The sequence below is a fragment of the Protopterus annectens genome, chromosome 8.part1, assembly GCF_019279795.1.
Source record: "Protopterus annectens isolate FY-2018-M chromosome 8.part1, PAN1.0, whole genome shotgun sequence".
Classification (NCBI taxonomy): Eukaryota; Metazoa; Chordata; order Ceratodontiformes; family Protopteridae; genus Protopterus; species Protopterus annectens.
In genome coordinates this window covers 524,766,662-524,785,557 of record NC_056742.1, presented here as the reverse complement: position 1 = coordinate 524,785,557, position 18,896 = coordinate 524,766,662, and the positions used below count along the sequence as shown (strand labels likewise).

General features: G+C 40.0%; 1 protein-coding gene across 2 annotated transcripts in view; it reads left to right on the top strand.

The window, feature by feature from the left end:
- The window catches only part of NFATC3 (nuclear factor of activated T cells 3), a 1,346,548-nt gene that overhangs the window by 1,136,368 nt on the left and 191,284 nt on the right, over positions 1 to 18,896 (top strand). For both annotated transcript variants that reach the window (XM_044082043.1, XM_044082044.1), the window contains one exon: positions 16,716 to 17,783. In XM_044082043.1, coding sequence (XP_043937978.1) covers positions 16,716 to 17,783 — 1,068 coding nt within the window. The remainder of the gene's footprint in view (positions 1 to 16,715; positions 17,784 to 18,896) is intronic.

The window sequence follows — 18,896 nt, the reverse complement described above, 5'->3', positions numbered from 1 at the left end:
AAAAGAAACTGTAATGTATTTCTTGGTATTGAGTGTTAAGCCATGTCTTTGACACCAAGCATTTGTCTGTTAGGTAGGGGACCATTTTCTATATATGTTGCTATGATTAGTTATTTATAGGACCATACTCCAAGTGTATGCCTCGAATAGTTAGGTAGAGGACCACTATGCTACAAGTGGGTCTCTTAGGTTAGTTAGGTAAATGACCATGCCCCAGGTGTAGCTCTAAGGTTAGTTATGTAGGCGACCATTCTCAAAGTGCATCTCTCGGGTGGTTAGGTAAGGTACTGTGCCCCAAGTGTGTGTCTCAGGTTAGTTAGGAAAGGTACCGTGCCCAAGTGTGTGTCTCAGGTTCGTTAGGGAGGGGATCATACCCAAAGTGCATCTCTCAGGTTAGTTAGATAAGGTACCATGCCCCAAGTGTGTCTTTCTTGTTAGTTAGGAAAGGTACCATGACCAAGTGTGTCTCTCAGGTTCATTAGGGAGGGGACCATACCCAAAGTGTGTGTCTCAGGTTAGTTAGGAAAGGTTCCAAGCCCAAGTGTGTCTCTCAGGTTCATTAGGGAGGGAACCATACCCAATGTGTGTCTCAGGTTAGTTAGGTAAGGTACCATGCCCCAAGTGTGTCTCTCAGGTTAGTTAGGAAAGGTACCATGCCCCAAGTGTGTCTTTCTTGTTAGTTAGGAAAGGTACCATTCCCAAGTGTCTCTCAGGTTCATTAGGGAGGGGACCATACCCAAAGTGTGTGTCTCAGGTTAGTTAGGTAGAGGATTGTGCTCAAAGTCTGGCTGTCAGAGTGGACTGACAGCAGGTGTGAATTAAGAATAAGTTTACTCTGTAAAGTAGGAAGTCTATGTTTTGCTTTGCAGAGGTTTTATTTTTGTGTCGTCCACCCATATTTTCACTTTGTCTCCACCCTCAGAATGATGTTATTCAGGGTATATGCCAGCATTTTCCATATATTAACAAATACTTTTTGGTAAACCTAATCACATTATTTTTCACTGTGAACTGAAGTCATGTATCTATGTTATAGTTTCAGTGCTCCAACATCTCATGTGATCAGTATCACGTTAAGACATCCTTCTTGTTATGTCTTTATAGGCAATAAAAAACTCATCTGGATGGGATTAAAAAGAAAGTATAACATCCTGTGTACTGCTATTGATGCTTAGGTGTCTGGTCCCATGTATAATTTCTCTGTCTCCTTATAACCCCCCACTTAATGCTTTGTAGGGTGGGTTGCAGCTCTAAGAATATTGAAGAGAACTGTCCTTAATTAAATAAAACAGAAAAATATATGTTTTGTGCACCAGAAGCAATGCAACTTGGTAGGAGGATAATTTCCAATTCCTTAATGCCCCTGCTTTCTTTGTTGTGAAACCCTGTGCACATGCTTTATTCTAAAATGGTGTCTCATATGTTGTTTATGCACACTGCTTGCTCTATTGGTATACTGTTACAATACAGGTTTGATGTTTGTATGGTTGTGTGTTTTCACAGACATTTGTCTGTAATGGGCAGCTTTCAGTGGCCTAAGAATTATGCAGAGCAGTGACTCGTCGGTCATATCCAGAGTCATAGCCTGTAGTTTTACGATGACCCAAAGGCAAAAGAACAGGTGGTGCGAAGTTAAATGTCATGTGTTCTGTTTGCTGTGTCATGCAGGAGCATTCGGGTGGAATGAAATGTTAGAGAAACAAATGTTCTGCAAAATCCTGATGGGTGTTGTTATAGGAGAACACCTACAGAAACGTGACTTAGAATGGCAGTTAAAGTTAGATGCCGTGAGTCACCTGGGAGTCTATGAATCTTGTTCTGTTAATTTTGTCTTGAGATTAAAATATTATAATGCTTGATTGATGCTATTTAGGGTCTTAATTACTTGATAGTTTCCCTCATTGGAATGTTTTTACTATTGGTGAATTTTTAATTGTGATATTTTGAAAAGGTATTTTTAATGCAATTTTATAGTAGTTTTCTATTGTTCTGAAGTTCAGAAGTTTCATGTAGAGGAACAAATGTGCTTAATTGGAGTAAATGTTTTTCCTAGAATAAGCCGTTGTCAGTTGGTGCATTGCAGCAAGTTTTTGGTTGTTAGAATGAATGAAACCCATGCCATCAATATTGTCAAACAGCTATGTATGTACTGCGTGCATCACTTACTAAGCAATGTAAAACAGGACCTAGCTGACCAAGTTACCATCCTCTTTCACCATAGCTGGAGAACTGGCTTGGTTCCAGTGGAGTAGAAAACAGCAACAGTAATCTCCTTCCACAAAGGTGAGCCATCAACCAACCGTGGGAAATGTAGACCTATAAGTCTAACCAGTTTCATCTGCAAGACCAGGAAAAGAATCATTATGGACCTTATCAACAAGAACGTAGGTGACTTTTAAACTCTAGACCCAACCCAATTTGGGTTAATTAAGGGGTAGGTCATGCTTATTAAACATAATAGATTTCTTCAACAAAGTCACCAAAGGGTTAGGATGAAGGTAAGACCTTATAAACTGTCTGTCTTGATCTAGCCAAGGGTTTTGACATAACCCTATACTTGGGTATTATTGAGGAACTCTCCCAGCTGGGGATTAACCCTTATGCCACTAGATGGTTAGCCAACTGGCTCACCGACAGAACCCATACTGTGAAAGTTGTTGAGTCAGTCTATACCACTAGAGCTGTCACCAGTGGCATACCACATATATCTATACTGGGCCCTTTACTGTTTGGAATCTATTTCTTGGAAGTCCAGGCTAAAGTGTACAGCCTTTGGATTACAAACATTGCTGATCATTGCATATTGAGTGCAGTCATTTAATCCACCAATGATGTTTACATGCTACAATGGTGCAAGATCTGAGATCACTGGTAGATAACAATCTGAACTTCAACCAACAAGTTTCCAGAGTGGTATGGAAAGGCTAGGTAGTGCATCTCATAAATAGAACCATCATATTCAGATCTGAGGATGTTCTAACAGCACTGTATTTGACCATCTTCAGAACACAATTAAGAGTACAATACTCCCTTTTGCGTGTACCTCACCAGACACCTGCAACAGCTAGATCTGATGACATCAGCAGAGTCTTTTGAGAGGAATGTGGTAATAGCAGTGTCCAGCATGCTGGAGTAAAATGCTCTGTTTAATGTCAAGCAAGTGCACAAACACACACACACAACCCCCAGCTGACTGCAGTGAGAACAGAACCCCTACCTAAGTACATGGACCAGAGAACTCAGAACAGAACTTTATGCAAGTGCCACGGTGCAAGTCTGGCTTTTACAAGGCTGTAGGACAATGATGTTTGAGAGAAGATGTTGGGAGGCCTGCACAAAATTGATGTGTAGGTAAGTCAAACTGTCAAAATATTGGTGCTCCATGGTTTTGGAGTGGTAACTGCAGGATACACACTTATTCTGTTCTAACTAGACAGACCCAAACACACATCTCAGTTGACTGCAGTGACATTATAACCCCCTACATAAGTACACAGACTAGAGACGTCAATACTTAAGTTCTGTGACACAAGTCTGACTTTTACAAGGTTGTTGGATAATTTATATAGGATAATTTATATAGGATGACATCAGCAATGGATGTTTGAGAGAAGATGCTGGGAAGCCTTTATGAAATGGATGTGTAGGCATGTCCTCAAAATGTTGGTACTCCATGGGATTGTTTTGGTGACTGCAGGATATTTAGTTATGCTCCTCTGACTAGACACACACACACACACACACACACACACACACACACACACACACACACACACACACACACACCAGTTGACTGCAATGAGAACATAACCCGACCTATCCAAGTACATGGGTAGAGAACTCAGTACTTTATGCAAGTGCCACAGCACAAGTCTGACTTTTACAAGGCTACAGGACAATTTATAGTAGATGACATCAGCATTGGATGTTGAGAAGATGTTGGGAAGCTTGCATGAAATGTATAGCTAGCCATGTCCAACTGTCAAGATTTTAAAGTTCTGCATGTTACCAGATCGATGAGTGTGCAAATGTGTAGCATTTGCTGTTGTGTTGCCAATGTGCAGGTATACTTTGAGCTAGATTTACAAACTATATGCAAACAGCTGTCCACATTACTACAAGTATTGGAAAATCTGAATGTGTATTGTCATTATAAAGATGTGCATGGTATATAAGAAAGCATTTATCTATTTCTGTAGTATGGTTGATATATTTGTGAACAAGTACAGACAAGCCAAATTTGCAGTGCATGGGGAGAGGTAACAGATGGCTACATTGTAAATATGTATTATTTTCATAGAAAGTAACTTCCATTTGTTTGTGTTTTCACATGTACTTTCATGACATGAAGTTTAAATGGACAGTAAACAAAAGCAATACATGATGTTGTCCACTTTGCATAGTGCACCACCAAGCAGTGGTTTTGCATGATCAATGGCAGTGTTTGTACATGCAAGATGCACATTTCTACTGATAACCCTGTTTGCACATAGTTAAGTGGCGAGCAAATGCAAGCCTCATTGAGACTTATGGGAGTTCTGAGTACTGAGTGTATGAAACACACCTGCTGCTTAGCTGACTCTGTGGCAACAGGTGCACATGCATTGACACATTTCTTTTAGAGCCCAGATAATATACTTTGAATTCAGGTGTTTTACATAAGTATTGATAATGCAATGAAATAATTCTTTATACTACATTCACTGTGTGTTATTGTGTGTAACCTTAGTGCAACATGTTTAAGCAGCATTGTGGCAAGATAACATCAACTAAGAAGAGACATTTATCGCCGCTTGCCATTGTTGCATGATGCCAAGCTCCATGCAAACACAAAGTCTAAAACATGAAGGGCTCCATTGTTTTTTTTTTGTTTGTTTTGTTTTTTTTTTGTTACTTATGTGTAGGGCTCCATTGCTTTTTTTATGTTACTTGTGTGTTGTGTATGATTCTAGTTTTTGTCCAGATTAAATATGATACAATGAGGTAGATAGGAAAGTGGTGAAATGGGGGGAAAGCATGGGGAAGAACAAAGGGAAAGCAATATAGGAATGTGCAGGAAGGAGGTAGGAAAGAAGAATAGCTATCCACATCTTCAACAGTGTAAAATCAAAATATGTACAGAATATTAGCTGAATTTAGACTGTAATCTCCACAAATAGGGATGATAACAATGGCATTTATGTTGTGTAGCCAATTGGACCAAATCAATTGTGTCAAGAAGACACATTTGTGAAGTGAAGATCGATTTATAGGATGATTTTTTTTTGGTGGGACAGGTGCTCACTTTTTTACTTCAGTAAGAGAGGAATGTTGGGTAAGAGACATTGGTATTTCTGGGTCAAGTAAGTAGGGTAGGTGAGGAAGTAGATGCAAACAAACAGGACAAACAAGACAAGGCACAAGGATGGTGGGGAACACCAAAGTTTGGGCACACCATGATTAGGGTTAGTGAGGGGACAACAGAAGCCCATGCCTGTCAAATATGGGGACAGTGAAAATCTAGTCCTCACCCACAGGACTATCATCACAGGACTATCCCCTTACTCTACTGGCTGGAGGAGTGCTTGACGTCTCCTCCTTCTATAGACCATGAGGGAGAGCAGCCTCTCCATCTGGTCTAGGCATGCACCAGTGGTGCTGTGAAAGACCCTATGCATGAACCCTGGCATCTCCTGGCAAGTGATAAGATCCCAATCTCCACCAGTACTTCTGGAGGGTACCACAGCACCAGCTACCTGAGAGGGCAGGTAGTGCATGAGCAGCAGAAGCAGTACTGTCAGGTTGGGTCCCAACTGTGCTTAAGCATCAGTGCTGGAGCTGGTGGAGTGGAAGCAGACTGAGCCACTGGGGTTGGCCTACCTCCCTGTGCTGTAAAGCATTTTGTGATTTGTTAGACATGGATGACATGGAAATGTTTTGATGACACATAGGAAAAAAAGTAAGAGATGAGGGTTGGGGTGAGAGAAAAAAAAAGATAAAATTAGTACCATCATATGTGACATACACTGCAGTATCACAATAATACAACTATTTTATCTGAAATTTTAGCTTTAAGTATATTTCCTAACAACTACAAACTATAACTACAGATTGCTCAAAGTAATCCCTGCAATGTGCAGTTATTGCACATATGCTTGGTCCAGTTATACAGATTAAAGTTAACAGAAGGGTTTTTATGCCACTTGTATAGAATTTAATTTTTGTAATATTTTTAAGGATTGCACTATTTTATTCTTGTTGCTTGTGGTATTTGAACCCACAACGTCTAACTACAGTCTTACACTTGACTACCAAAGCTCATTTGTGCTACAGACTGAAGCATGCTTACTTGCTTTTAGAGTTAAGAAATCCATGCTTACTTTGCTAGAACTGTACAGAAAAGATAAAAAACTTTTTTTTTTAATTTAAAAGCTACAATACTACTTCTCTTGTACTGCATACATACGCCTTGCTTCCCTTAGTGTTTAGATGGACTTCCATGTTAGCAGTGATTTCTGCATTAGCTGTGTAAAGAAAAGAAGAGAACTGAAGAGCATTATGCATACCAGACTTGCCTATATTTAGCTTTCTATATATTTTTTAATTCTTTTTATTAGTATACTTACACAACTGTGAGATGTTACAACTTCTGAACTCATCCAGCCACTGGTTGAGTGTATCCCTCTTCTACCTTTTCAGGTCATTAAAGTGATGCCATCACTGTTCTCTAATGCATGGAATGCCAGTCACACTAGAGACATCCTTGGCCAGACTCTAAGCCTCAGACTTGTACTGGGAGTTGCTGTAGTCCTCCTGCAAAAGCCTTTGGCTATTGAGCTTTGCAAGGAATCCTGTAAAGATTATGAACTCCTCAACACCCCACCTCTGTACCCTAAATTGGGCACCTTCCCTTCTAGCACCAGGCATGTCTAACCAGAAAACACAGCAGTAGCTAATAATGATTTCCCTCCAATGTATGTTATCATGTTTACTGGTAATGCACAAACCTGAGGCAACAATGCCAACCATGTTTGTGTGATTTTAAGTGGAGAGCAGCAGTGCCAAACAGAGAGGAAAGCACTTTTGTAAATTGGAAGGCTAACCTGACACTTGGCATTAATTTGAGGATTGTTTGCTGCTGTAACTGTTAGGTTATTTATGTTCACAGACATGCACTGGTGCCATATACTTCATGATCTGACATATTTTTGGTTTGGCTTTTTACACTGATAAAACTGATTTTTTTTTACCATGTGGGATTCAAACCTTTGCATAAGAGATGAAACATTTTCTTCCACAGAGGTGATTTTCCATCTTTGCCATAGAAGAAATGCTTCTCAGATATATTCATGAATGATTTATAAATACACATGACAGATTGAAGTGTTAACCATGTATGTGTGTGACCTGACAAGGTCCTTGTTTATGCATTCATGTTTGTGTGTTTCTTATTGAAGTGAGAAGGCCATACAAGTCCAGATAGCACAATTATACTTATAAAAACATAGTACACAGTATACCTTCAGTCATACATATGAACCTTCAAAACACAGTAAGTGTGTCTATACCCTCAGTCATACATATGAACCTTCAAAACACAGTAAGTGTGTCTTATCCCTCACGCATATAATTCATATGAGTTCCACTGCTATACATAGTTATTGTTATTTATAATGTTTACATTTTTATACCTGATATTTAATATAAAGTGAAATGGAACAACAGTAAAAATGTCTGGAATTTCCTGTATTAGAACACAGGACCATCTGTATTGCAGCCCTACACTTACACCTGTGTCCACAGGAATATTGAAATAACACTTCGTTATTTTCCTGTTCGTTGCTATAAACTGAACTGTAATAACAGTAAAAATATGTTGAACTTCCTGTATTAGTACCCAGTACCATCTGTATTACAGCGCTACACTTACACCTGGTGCCACAAGAATAGTTAAATAACAGTTGGGTATTTCCCTATTCATTATTAACATCTGTGTGTTAACCACTGCACAACAATGCTTAGGATGTTTGTGCAATGCCCAGTACAGTTGATACAATGTATCCATTTTGAAATTGTCTACTGCCTACTTCCTCTCTGTAGGTGTTTTAGGCTTGCAGATGGTGTGGAAGCTTGCTAACCACCTCGCAACACAGTGATCGAAAGCAAAAAATACAACAATGTATCCTTTTTGAAATTTAGAATATCTGTGATCCTGTTTGCAGGTGTTCTATATGCTTCCTGTGTGTGCCATTAGTCCAGGTTTGTGCAATGGTAAGCATTGTGCAAGTAAGGTAAGCAATGTTAAACTTGCTTTAGCCTTGTGATCAGTGTTTATTAGGTGTCATCCTTAAAAGACTAAGGTGGGACTTTGAACCCTAATATACAGATAGTATTATGCTATGTCAATGTGTTTAGCAGATGTGCTACACACACAGGTGATTCACAGGTGTAGTTGATTTTCTGGTTATCACAGAAGTACATTACATGACATTTATTGTATTTATCCATTTACTATGTTTGCACTAAGCCATGCACCATGCAAATACTGGCAAAAAAAGAAAAGAAAAATAAATCTATAAAATAAACAGCACTACAAAATATATTAGTACATATGAAAGATTTTTACACAAGTCTGGATTTGAACTTTCCCACCAGTGAACCTTCAAAACACTGTGTAAGGGTGTCTTATTACCTACTTTGCCACAGAGAATGAAAATCATTGCGCACCCAAACAAGTCCAAAATCATCCACATTATCAACAAGACATATGGCACTTGGCCACTTCTGATTTGTTTGTACATGTATTCATTTCAGATGTAGTACAGTGAGTTATCAGACAACCATGTCTGACTATTGTATGGAGAAATTCAGCTCTTTCTTTTCTCTGTATGATATTCATTCTTCTTTTATCTGAACAGTAATCTGAGACATGCAGTCTGTAAGGCATTTTGTATCATTGTCCTTAAAAGGTCAGAGAATATTAAATGGCAGTAATACACAGTTTTCAACTAATGCAGGGGAGATCAGATGTTACTGGACAGAAACTGTGAAATGTGTGCTGCTTACTTTCAAAACATTGATAGAATTACCTCAACACTTTGTAAGTCTAACTTGGCTGACACGCCCACTGGAGGTAAGGAGTTTGAATTGCTGTTGTGTTTCCTTCTCCTTACCAGTAATAATTCACAGTTGCAATCCATTAGCAACAAACACTGAGAGAATGCCTGCACTATCTGCTACACAGAGCCAAGCTTTTGGGATTCAGCAATTCTAGTGACTTCACTCCTCCAAATCTACACTATAAAAAGATAAGAGTGTAGCTAGGGAATCTGAAGGTGAGGAAAATTGTTCATGTGGATAACACATAAGATTGTTATTACTTTGGATTTATCTGCACAGAAGACTGCTGGCCTTGGTAAGGTAAGATTGCATTTTTCCGTTAGATATTGGATATGCTCAGATGTCAGAAAATTATTTTTATATATGCATTAGCAAATGCTAATTTTATCTGTATGCACTTCTTAGAAGTTTGCTGATGGTATAGGCATTTTTGTCAGTGTATGTTACTTTTGCAGATGCACAGCCTTATTAACTTACATTTCAAGTGTTAATGTTACAACTGTTTCTCCTTACACTTTTCTGTTATTTCCATGAAATGTATATGTCCTGTATTGTTAGCCTTTTAGGATGGTCCATAAACACCTCTAGGGGAGTGCTGGCCACAGGTATAGGTGACTTTCAATAGCATTAAAATGAATGTTATATGGTGAATGTGTACACATGTTTGGGGACAGTTTCTTTGGTAGCAGTTGTGACAATTCACTGAAAGTTCTAATTCATTTTTTGGTAGCAAGATGTCATTTGCTTGTTGTTCTGGAGGTGGGGGAGCCAAGTTCCATATCTGTGTTGGCACATAGAAAATTGTTTGTGCAGAGGTTTTCTTTGCTTTTGTTACTCCCCATGTTTTGGATACAACCTTGATTTGTGTCCGACTGTGATATGTTAAAACCACATAAACCATTTTTATATCTGAATATATTTGAATTGTTTTCTCCAGTGGATAATATTGAAAAATGACTTCCTTATATGTTATATCTAAACAGGATTTTTATTTATGTAATATTTGTGGGTATTGTCCTTCTTTTGTGTTTGTCACCTAGGACTATTGCACCCAAGCATCCCAATCACAGCAAAATCCCCTTCAGTGACCCTGAGAATGATGTCATTGTACAAGCCTTTAGGCAACATAGTGGTTTCTGCTTGAGTGAGGTTGTGGGAATATGTCTGGAAGAATGCAAATTTGGCAACAGATAGTGGACGGTGTCAGTGCTGCTGGGGGATGCAGCCAGACATATCAGGTGTGTCATAGGGCCACTGACATGATTTCATTAGCATGGAGGAGAGCAGCTGCAGTGGCCCATGAACAGATGGCTACCGGGGAGGGGGGCTGCTACAGATCCACCACTGACACCAAATGAAGAGTTCCTGTCCACTGTCAGGGATCCAGAGAGTTCAGTGGAAAGTTTGCAACAGCATGTGATTGATGTTGGTGCTGCTGTTTTAGGGAGAACATATTTACCCCAGGAGGAGCTTCCAGGTAGACTTTTTCTTGTATAGTAAAATACTGACAGCAATACTTAAGTTTGTTAAACATTTTTTGGGGGAGAGGGTAGTAATAATAAAGAGTGATACATTTAACACATTCAAGTTCATTACACATGGGCTTGGGGTGGAGGTGTCATCCAGGTTTCTGTTAAATGTGTCAACTTCTTCCAGGACCATCCGCCCTAAGAGCTGTGGAGTTATCTGTACATGCTCAGCCAAACATTTTTATTTCAGTGCTGATGAGCAGCTCACAGAGATATTTATTTTAGACGTATGTGTGAGGTGGATGTCAGTGTATTATCGTATTGTCTGTAGTAGTGGTACCACTGTTAGTTTGTTAGCATATATGTATGTATGTATATATATATATATATATATATATATATATATATATATATATATATATATATATATATATGTGTGTGTGTGGGGGTGTGGGTGTGTGTGTGTATAATATGCATTATGCGTGTGTCAGTGTATTATCGTACTGTCTGTAATAGTGGTAACACTGTTAGTTTGTTAGCATATATGTATGCATGTATATATATATATATATATATATATGTATGCATGTATATATATATATATATATATATATATATATATATATATATATATATGTGTGTGTGTGTGTGTGTGTGTGTGTGTGTGTGTGTGTATAATATGCATTATGTGTGTGTCAGTGTATTGTTGTACTGTCTATAACAGTGGCAGCACTGTTACTTTGTTAGCATATATTGCACTGTAGTAGTGTAGCTATTAATTTTTTTACTGTGTTTGTTGCTTATTATCACTGGTGATCCTGACAGTGGTAGTGTAGAACTCTTACCACCTGATGTCAGACTCTGATAATGATGGTGGCCAAACAGAGAGACAGTCAGGGGTGCAGAAGTTGAATCTGACATTGAGGTTGACATTCAGTCATCCCATGTAATTCCATCTGATGCAGCCACTAGACCTGCATCAACCTATTCCAGTGAGATGTAAGATATTGGACACATAGAAGGTGAAACACTTGATCAGGTTAGTGTGGTTACTGTGGCCTCAGTGCCTGTTTATTCTGGCCATAACCAAAGTGTGTGAGAGGTGCCCCACAGGAGGGCTGTTAGGGGTTCTCAGAGGAGGCCTGCTGTCCATCCTCCACTTGATCTAGGTGTGTCTTTCCATTCCACTCAACATATATTTAGGGCCATCACAGAGGTGCAGGCATGCTCCAATAGGGCCTCTGAAGAAATGCTTAGGGTTATAGGTGTGGTGACTGCCTCCACCATGTCGCCAATTCAGTGGATCAGATAAATGACACATTGGAACAGGTAGTGTCTGTAATGGAACATCTACTGGGAGGGGGACGGCATCCATGTGGGCATAGTTCAGCTACATCATCTGATGTTAGCCAACGTGGCCGTGCCCGATCACGCCCCCATAGTAGCACTACTTTCACTGCTCCATCAGTGGTTGAGGGCAAGGCAGGCCATGGGGTTGTGGTCTTGTGTGTACTCGTGAGTAGAGCTCTTCCATCAGACATTAGTCAAGTTCAGGTAGCAGCAGTGCATCTGACAGTGGGTGTGGAAGTGCCAGTGCATCTCCTGGCAGAGCCAGTTCTCATGGTTGGGTATGACGACAATGAACTGCCACCTCTACCATGCACACCTCACACTTGTCCAGCATACTAAGACAAAGCTAGCACAGAGCATTCTGTGTTCTTGCAAACATTCACACCAATTTCGCCTGAAGTGCCAATACATACACAAACACAACAGTTGCATGGTTCAATAATGAGGCTTAAAGCTTATTCTGTCTCAGTGGCAGTTTGATATTTTGTACAAATTTCTGCCTGTTTCTTCTTTTTACTCGCACATACTCACTTTTGTGTTGGCCTAGGCTTTCTGCACCCCCCCCCCGCAACACCCTGTGAAAATGATGATAACTGTGCTATATCCTTGTTTTCTATCTTTTGGGTCCAGTAAGCTTTGTGCCTGATGCTCAGGGTGCAGAGCTGACTTGGTGCTTAGATTATCTGTGTTTGTGATGCTGTTTTGCCAACTGTTCTGCTTTCTTACAAGTTTTTGTATTGTGTACATGCCTCCCACACTCTTACAGCAACAAAGGTGGACCAGGCCGTAAAAAAGTGCGACAAAGGCTGAACAGCAGGGAGACTTTTTAAATATTTTGGTCTTACAAAGTTAGAGAAAGTTGATGGAACCAAACAGTTTTTGCATCAGTGTTTTTAAGATTTTTCTTGGGGACATGAAGTCTGAAACTGAAATGCGTGTCATTAAGTTCTAACTTCTGTCTTTAATGATTTGCCAGTACAAAAGAATGAAGCCAAACTGAGGGCATTCCATGATGGATCACTACTTTTGAGAGGTATGTATGTGTGAATCTTTGATGCCTGAGGCCTACTACTTGATAGCAGACACAGGTATTCCCATAAGTCACTGCTGTCACATGTTGAAGTCATTGCTGTAAAAATCAACCACCTTTTACTTACTTACATTATCAAGTAACGGTATTCAAAGCTGTGCCATTCATTTGTGTTAGTAGACATTTTTTGTTTTATTCCAGGTTCAATGCTTACCTTGTAAAGGAAGTTGCTACAGTTTTAGTTCAGGGTTGACTCTGTCTGATGCTAGGAGTACACAGCCATTACATGGGTGGGTAAAGGTTGTGAGCATTGCCTGGCATCAATGTTACTGTATGTATGTGTGTAGGATGAAGATTTTATCCCCTTAGGTGGTGAGTGAGTGCACTGTGAGTTGCCTCAGCCAACTCAAGGGCATATTTAGAACAACCTATGTCTGCCTACACCTACAGCAGCTGCTGGTTCCCCCTCTGACTCCTTACCTGCATGTAGCTGTGGTGACCTTGGCATTGGTGGTGAGATGTGAGCTCCTTCCCTTTGTTGATCCTGCTGAGGCTGTTTTCTCAGGATGATGTTGTGTAGCATGGCACAGATGGTGAATATTTCAGTACATGTATGTGGATTGAACTGAAGGACTCCCCCAGACATATCTAGGCACCAGAACCGTGACTTCAGCAACCCAAACACACACTCTTATGATATTTCTGGTTTGAGCATGTGCCTCTTTATGGGTGTTCTTCAGTTGGTGTGTGTGTGTGCATTTCTGATGGGCTTCATCAGCCATGGTTCCAGTGCATAACCTGCATCTTCCAGTAAATGACCCTGTAGGATATCCTAGAAAACATCTGATATAGCTGGGAGTTGTGCCAAATATGTGAGTTTTGGTAACTACCTGGGTTGCCAGCACACACACATTCAAGATGATTCCCTTAGTGTTGTACACAACTTGGCAGAGTGGAAGGCCTCTCTGAATATATAGGCCCTTACCTGTTCCCCAGGTAGTGCTTTGATTTCTATATGTGTACAATCTGTGGCACCCATTACTTCAGGGTAGTGTGATACAGGATAGAACTCCTGCATATTTGTGCCCCTGTCCTTAGGAGTATGGGGAAAATATATGTGGTCACTGGCATATTGGAGTATAGCATTCAAGAACTGATGGAGGATCCTGGATGTTGATGCCTGTGACACCCCATCATGTCCCCTGTTGGTCTCTGAATGGTTCCTGTAGCTAAAATTCTAAATGCTACACATACCTTTGTCTCCACTGGTATTGGTTCCCCTCCGTTTGCCCGTGGTCTGAGTTGAGGACAACAGAGATTGCTAAGTTCCTGTAGTATGTCTCTCTTCACCCTGTAGTGCTCTACAATTTCTACCTCATGCAGACTGATAAGTTACCTGGGTCTGAAAACTCTTCTTCTTAACCGTGGTCTGTTAGCAGCAGCATAGACTTCAGCCTGTTGCACATACACATGAATTAAAGCAACAGCAGCCCTTAACATTCTTTCTGTGTAGACTCCTTTCTGTGGCTGTATTCCAATAAGTTTTGGAATTCACAGGGAAAACCAGCACGGTGTCTAAAAGGTTGCTTTATAGCTTGCTGTATAGCTCCTCCATCTTGGAATGGTTGATTAGCATAAGTTCAGCTCCTTAGCTGTAATTAGCATGCCACTGTGTTTACAGTGTTTGCGTGGCTCTACACACCATGTACAGCCACTTACTGAATCCAAACAGTGCACTATTGAGTGTGCATTGTGCCACGATGCGCACACACCCTTAGCAGACTGTGTAGGATTTGTTGAATGTGCACTGTAATTTATTTCTTTATAACAGTAAGGGTTGTACAAGTCAACAAAGTGGCTGCAACTGCTAGTGGGTGTAGGGGCTCTCTGTGGATGAAGTACCTTATGGTCTAATCTGGTAATTTTAGCATGACTAGTGTATATTTGTATGGATGTGAATTAAGTTGGAATACACTGGCTACTGTATGTTTGTGTGAAACAAATTTGAAATATGTGACTTTGGTCATTATTATTATTTTTATTTTTTAACACAGACATCTGAGTAGGATACATTCAACAATATAGCTATATTTGCTTGGTTTGGGAGATGTCTGTGGATAAAAACAACTGACCTAGTTGAGTTGATAAAGTTAAAAAGTCATTAGTCTGGAAGATACAGGGCTATTGTGAATTTGTGTAAACCAGGTTGGAATACTTAGCCATTTGTATCACAATCAGACATGTGATGTCTAAACAATCAGTAAAATGGTCGTAATTGTCGAGTACAGATGTTATAATAATGACAACAGGCTGAGTGGCCTTTTGTGGTTGAAATGTTCTTGAAATGGGTACTTTTATTATTCTCATCAGTTCATATATTTTATTTCACTGCTTACTGGAAAAATTGTTGAAAACTACAGATTTAATATGCACTCTGACAAATGTTGAGTTCCTATTATATAATCGAAGACGCAGTCCTTCAAATGCGTCTTGATCGAACTTGAAAGCACGAAACAGCAAAATAGCGAAACGGCAAATAAGCGATTTCTTTCCCTGGGGAAGAAATCATTTGGCTGCCTCTGTTACTTTACCGTTTTCTTCACAGTGCGATCTCGGAGTTGGTTTATTTAAGTAGGGGGGTGTGGGGGGCAAACCCCTCCACTTTATGTAATGTTTTGAAGTTTTTATTTTTATTTATTTTTCTTTTTGTGGAACAGCGATTTCTTTCCCTAGGAAAAAAAAATCACTGTTCCAAGTGTTCTGGATTGTACGCTTTCGCTTTCACGGGGTCGATAATTCAGCATTCACTGATTTAATATAGAACCAAATGTTGCTGTATTAAACAATAAATATAACTTAAATTGAAGTATGATTTAGAACAATCAGGAAAGTGAATCGAAGAACATGAATTCATGCATGGTCCTAAAAAAGTATGCAGGGGTCCAAGGTTTGAAAACAGTTCAGGGCCCAAAGTATATGTAGTCTGTCACTAGCCAGATGCATTTTCAGGGCAAGAGAATTTTGTTGCTCAAGCTAAATCTGTTTTCAGTGTGAGACTGTTTTTTTTTTTTTTTTTTAGTAAATGTCCGTCAGTGTTTTTGCCATAAAATTTGGAATAAAAGTTTTAATTTGCATCCAGATCTCTGTAGTCATTATAAAAGTAAAGAAGAAAATTGCTCGTTGGCAGGTTTTGTACAGTGTTGTGGTAATTGAGGAGAGACAGGCAATCGGACGCTGAAATGGCTGCGTGGGGGGGGCATGGTCCATTACCCTGCTTAGGGCTCCATGTGGCTATGATCCGGCTCTACTGATAGGACCCTAGCTTTAGTGGGATATTTCCAGTCAACATAGTGAAATAAATGCATCTTTGCTGTTGGTTGTCAGTAAATTTAAAATGTCAGACTTCTACACAAAGTGTAACCTTTTTGAGGTGTTGCTGTTACAAGTTTCTCTAATTCCACATTCTTGCTGTTACTGTAGCCTTCCGGAAGAGATATATTTCTAGCTGCTGCAGGTCTAGGTATTGCTATATATTATTTGCTATGAATTTGCATTTTTTACCAGTTCATCTAAGCTATTAAAATGTACATATTAATCATTAATGGTTTCCTTTTCCTGAATGACATTGCAGCAGAGGAATCAATCTGTCAAGAGGTAGAATCTTATGGTGAAAAGGTAGTCATCTTCAAGGTAGATCTGCAGTCTAAAATTAGATTGAGCTGGAAGCCATTTCTGTTTTAATAATGTTTGTTTTTGTTTTCTTTCAGTTTTGATGAAACAGGAGCACAGGGATGAACAAAGTGTACCGATGGCCCTGCCTCATACTGCCACGGCACAAGGTATACATTCAGTAGGGACTCAAATGCCTTCTCCAGGCACAGGGCAACAACACACCAGTTTGTTGTCATCATCACCAAGGAGCCTTGTGTGTCCGATGCAGCAACCGTATGCGCCCATGGTAACCTCAGCAGTACAGCATGTGCCCCATATGCAAGGTAGGAGCATTAGTCCAGGTGCAGAATGTCAAATTTTATCCCCTGCTGTGATTCACCAGCCTTTCCAGGCAACACCAGCTCATTCTATGAGGCCTTCCTATCAGTCTATGCAATCTACTCTTATGTACGATGGACAGCCTGCTCTTCCTATGAACTCTGTTTCCACCCAGGAATATGATCAGATTCCATTTCATTCAGGTGCAGCTGTGCCCCTTTCACTTAGTCTTGGATGCCACCATCTGCCACAGATGCCATACCATTCTGCAAGCCCAGGTACTTCAGCGACTGTGTCTCCAACAGCTTCACATCATTTATCACACACGTCTCACACTGGGCAGACCTCTCCTCATTTACAACCAATGGGGTACCATTGTACTAACCCGGGGCAGGCAGCTGCCTCTCCACCAACAGTAGATCAGTCAATGGCACAGTCTTCAACTCAGCTACAGTCCATCTTGTATCCTTCTTCAAATCCAGGGCCTGGTTCATCCTCTCCATCATCTACAGCACCCCATCCGTTGCTTCATTCTCCACATTCTGGGCCGTCTTCTCCTCAGATGCAACCAGTACCGTACCAGTCTCCAATTTCAGGGCCTGCTTCCTCACCTTCTCCAACAGCATCAGCCAGCACGGTGATGGTTCATTCAGGCCAGCACTCACCTCAAGCACAAAGTCCAGGACTTGGGGGTCTAACTTCACCATCTTCTTTAGCGCACCAAAATATATGCGACTCACCGGCATTCTCAGCAGATGAACCTGTTATAAATATTAAAGAAGAACCTGAAGATGGTGAGCTGAATTTTCAGTCCATTGGCCTTCAAGACATCACACTAGATGATGGTGAGTTACACTTCATTATGCTTTGTGAGATTTTATTCAGTGTTTTTCATGAACATCCTCTAGTTGTCACCCTGTGTTCTTTACTGCATAGTTGTTTAAATCCATTTTTAGATTGTTTTTCCATCTCTTTTCCAGTGCAATTAATAATGGTGACCCCTTATTTTATAAATGTTTTGAGGAGAGATGGTAGTAGTAGGCTTAGAACAGCTTTTTTTCTCATCCTCTTTACACATTTCATTTCCTTTCCAGATTTAGGACAAAGGCATATGATAAGTATGCAAACTGTGCAATCTTCAGACCTGGCACTCTGAATTCAGTACTTGACATTTATCTCACTTCATGTTTTTTGATAATTAGTTTCATAAATTGTAGTATTTTTTTTAATATTTTGGGGGAATTTACATATTTCTGTTCCTGTGTACATAAGCAGGTGTTTGAAGGCAGTAGAGCTTGTAATGTATACTATCTGGGAATAGTACATAATTATTTTTATGCAGTGTGCGCTGATGTTTTTATGTTGCTATCCATTTCTAGTGTCCTGCTTCTTGCAATTTAGCTGTCAACTTCTTACAATTTGCCTGACTTTTTCTTCCTGATAAAGACTGCCCTTATCTCAAGAGGCACCCCTTCTTGAGGAACACAGTTCTCCTTACCATGGGCTTTTTCAAACCATCTTCCTGGAAACCGGTGTTCAGCATTGCTTTGCTAAGCAAAGCCTAGAGATGTATTTTGTGAAAAGCACTGGATTTTATTATGACCATTCTATTATTTTAACAGTTATCACAAAAATGGAATTCGGTGCAACTGCATCTCATGATGTCCATCTTTAGTTCACTGCAGTAGTAGCAGAAGCTGTATGGGACAGACTCACTGGACAGCTTCCAAAGCTTTTGGGTACTTTCCATGCACCCTAGGCACTGCCCAGCTTAAGGGAAGAAAGATAAACTCAGTGGCTAAAACTTCAGGTCTTTCTTGCTACAGCTGAGTGAGCCTTTCTGCAGGGTTTGACAGATTGACCACTGGCTAGTGCTTCTACAAGGTTGGGCAAATAAGTTCTTTGTTGGGGATTGCCTTCCACAATATTAGTATTTCTAAAGGAATTGGTTTTATTTC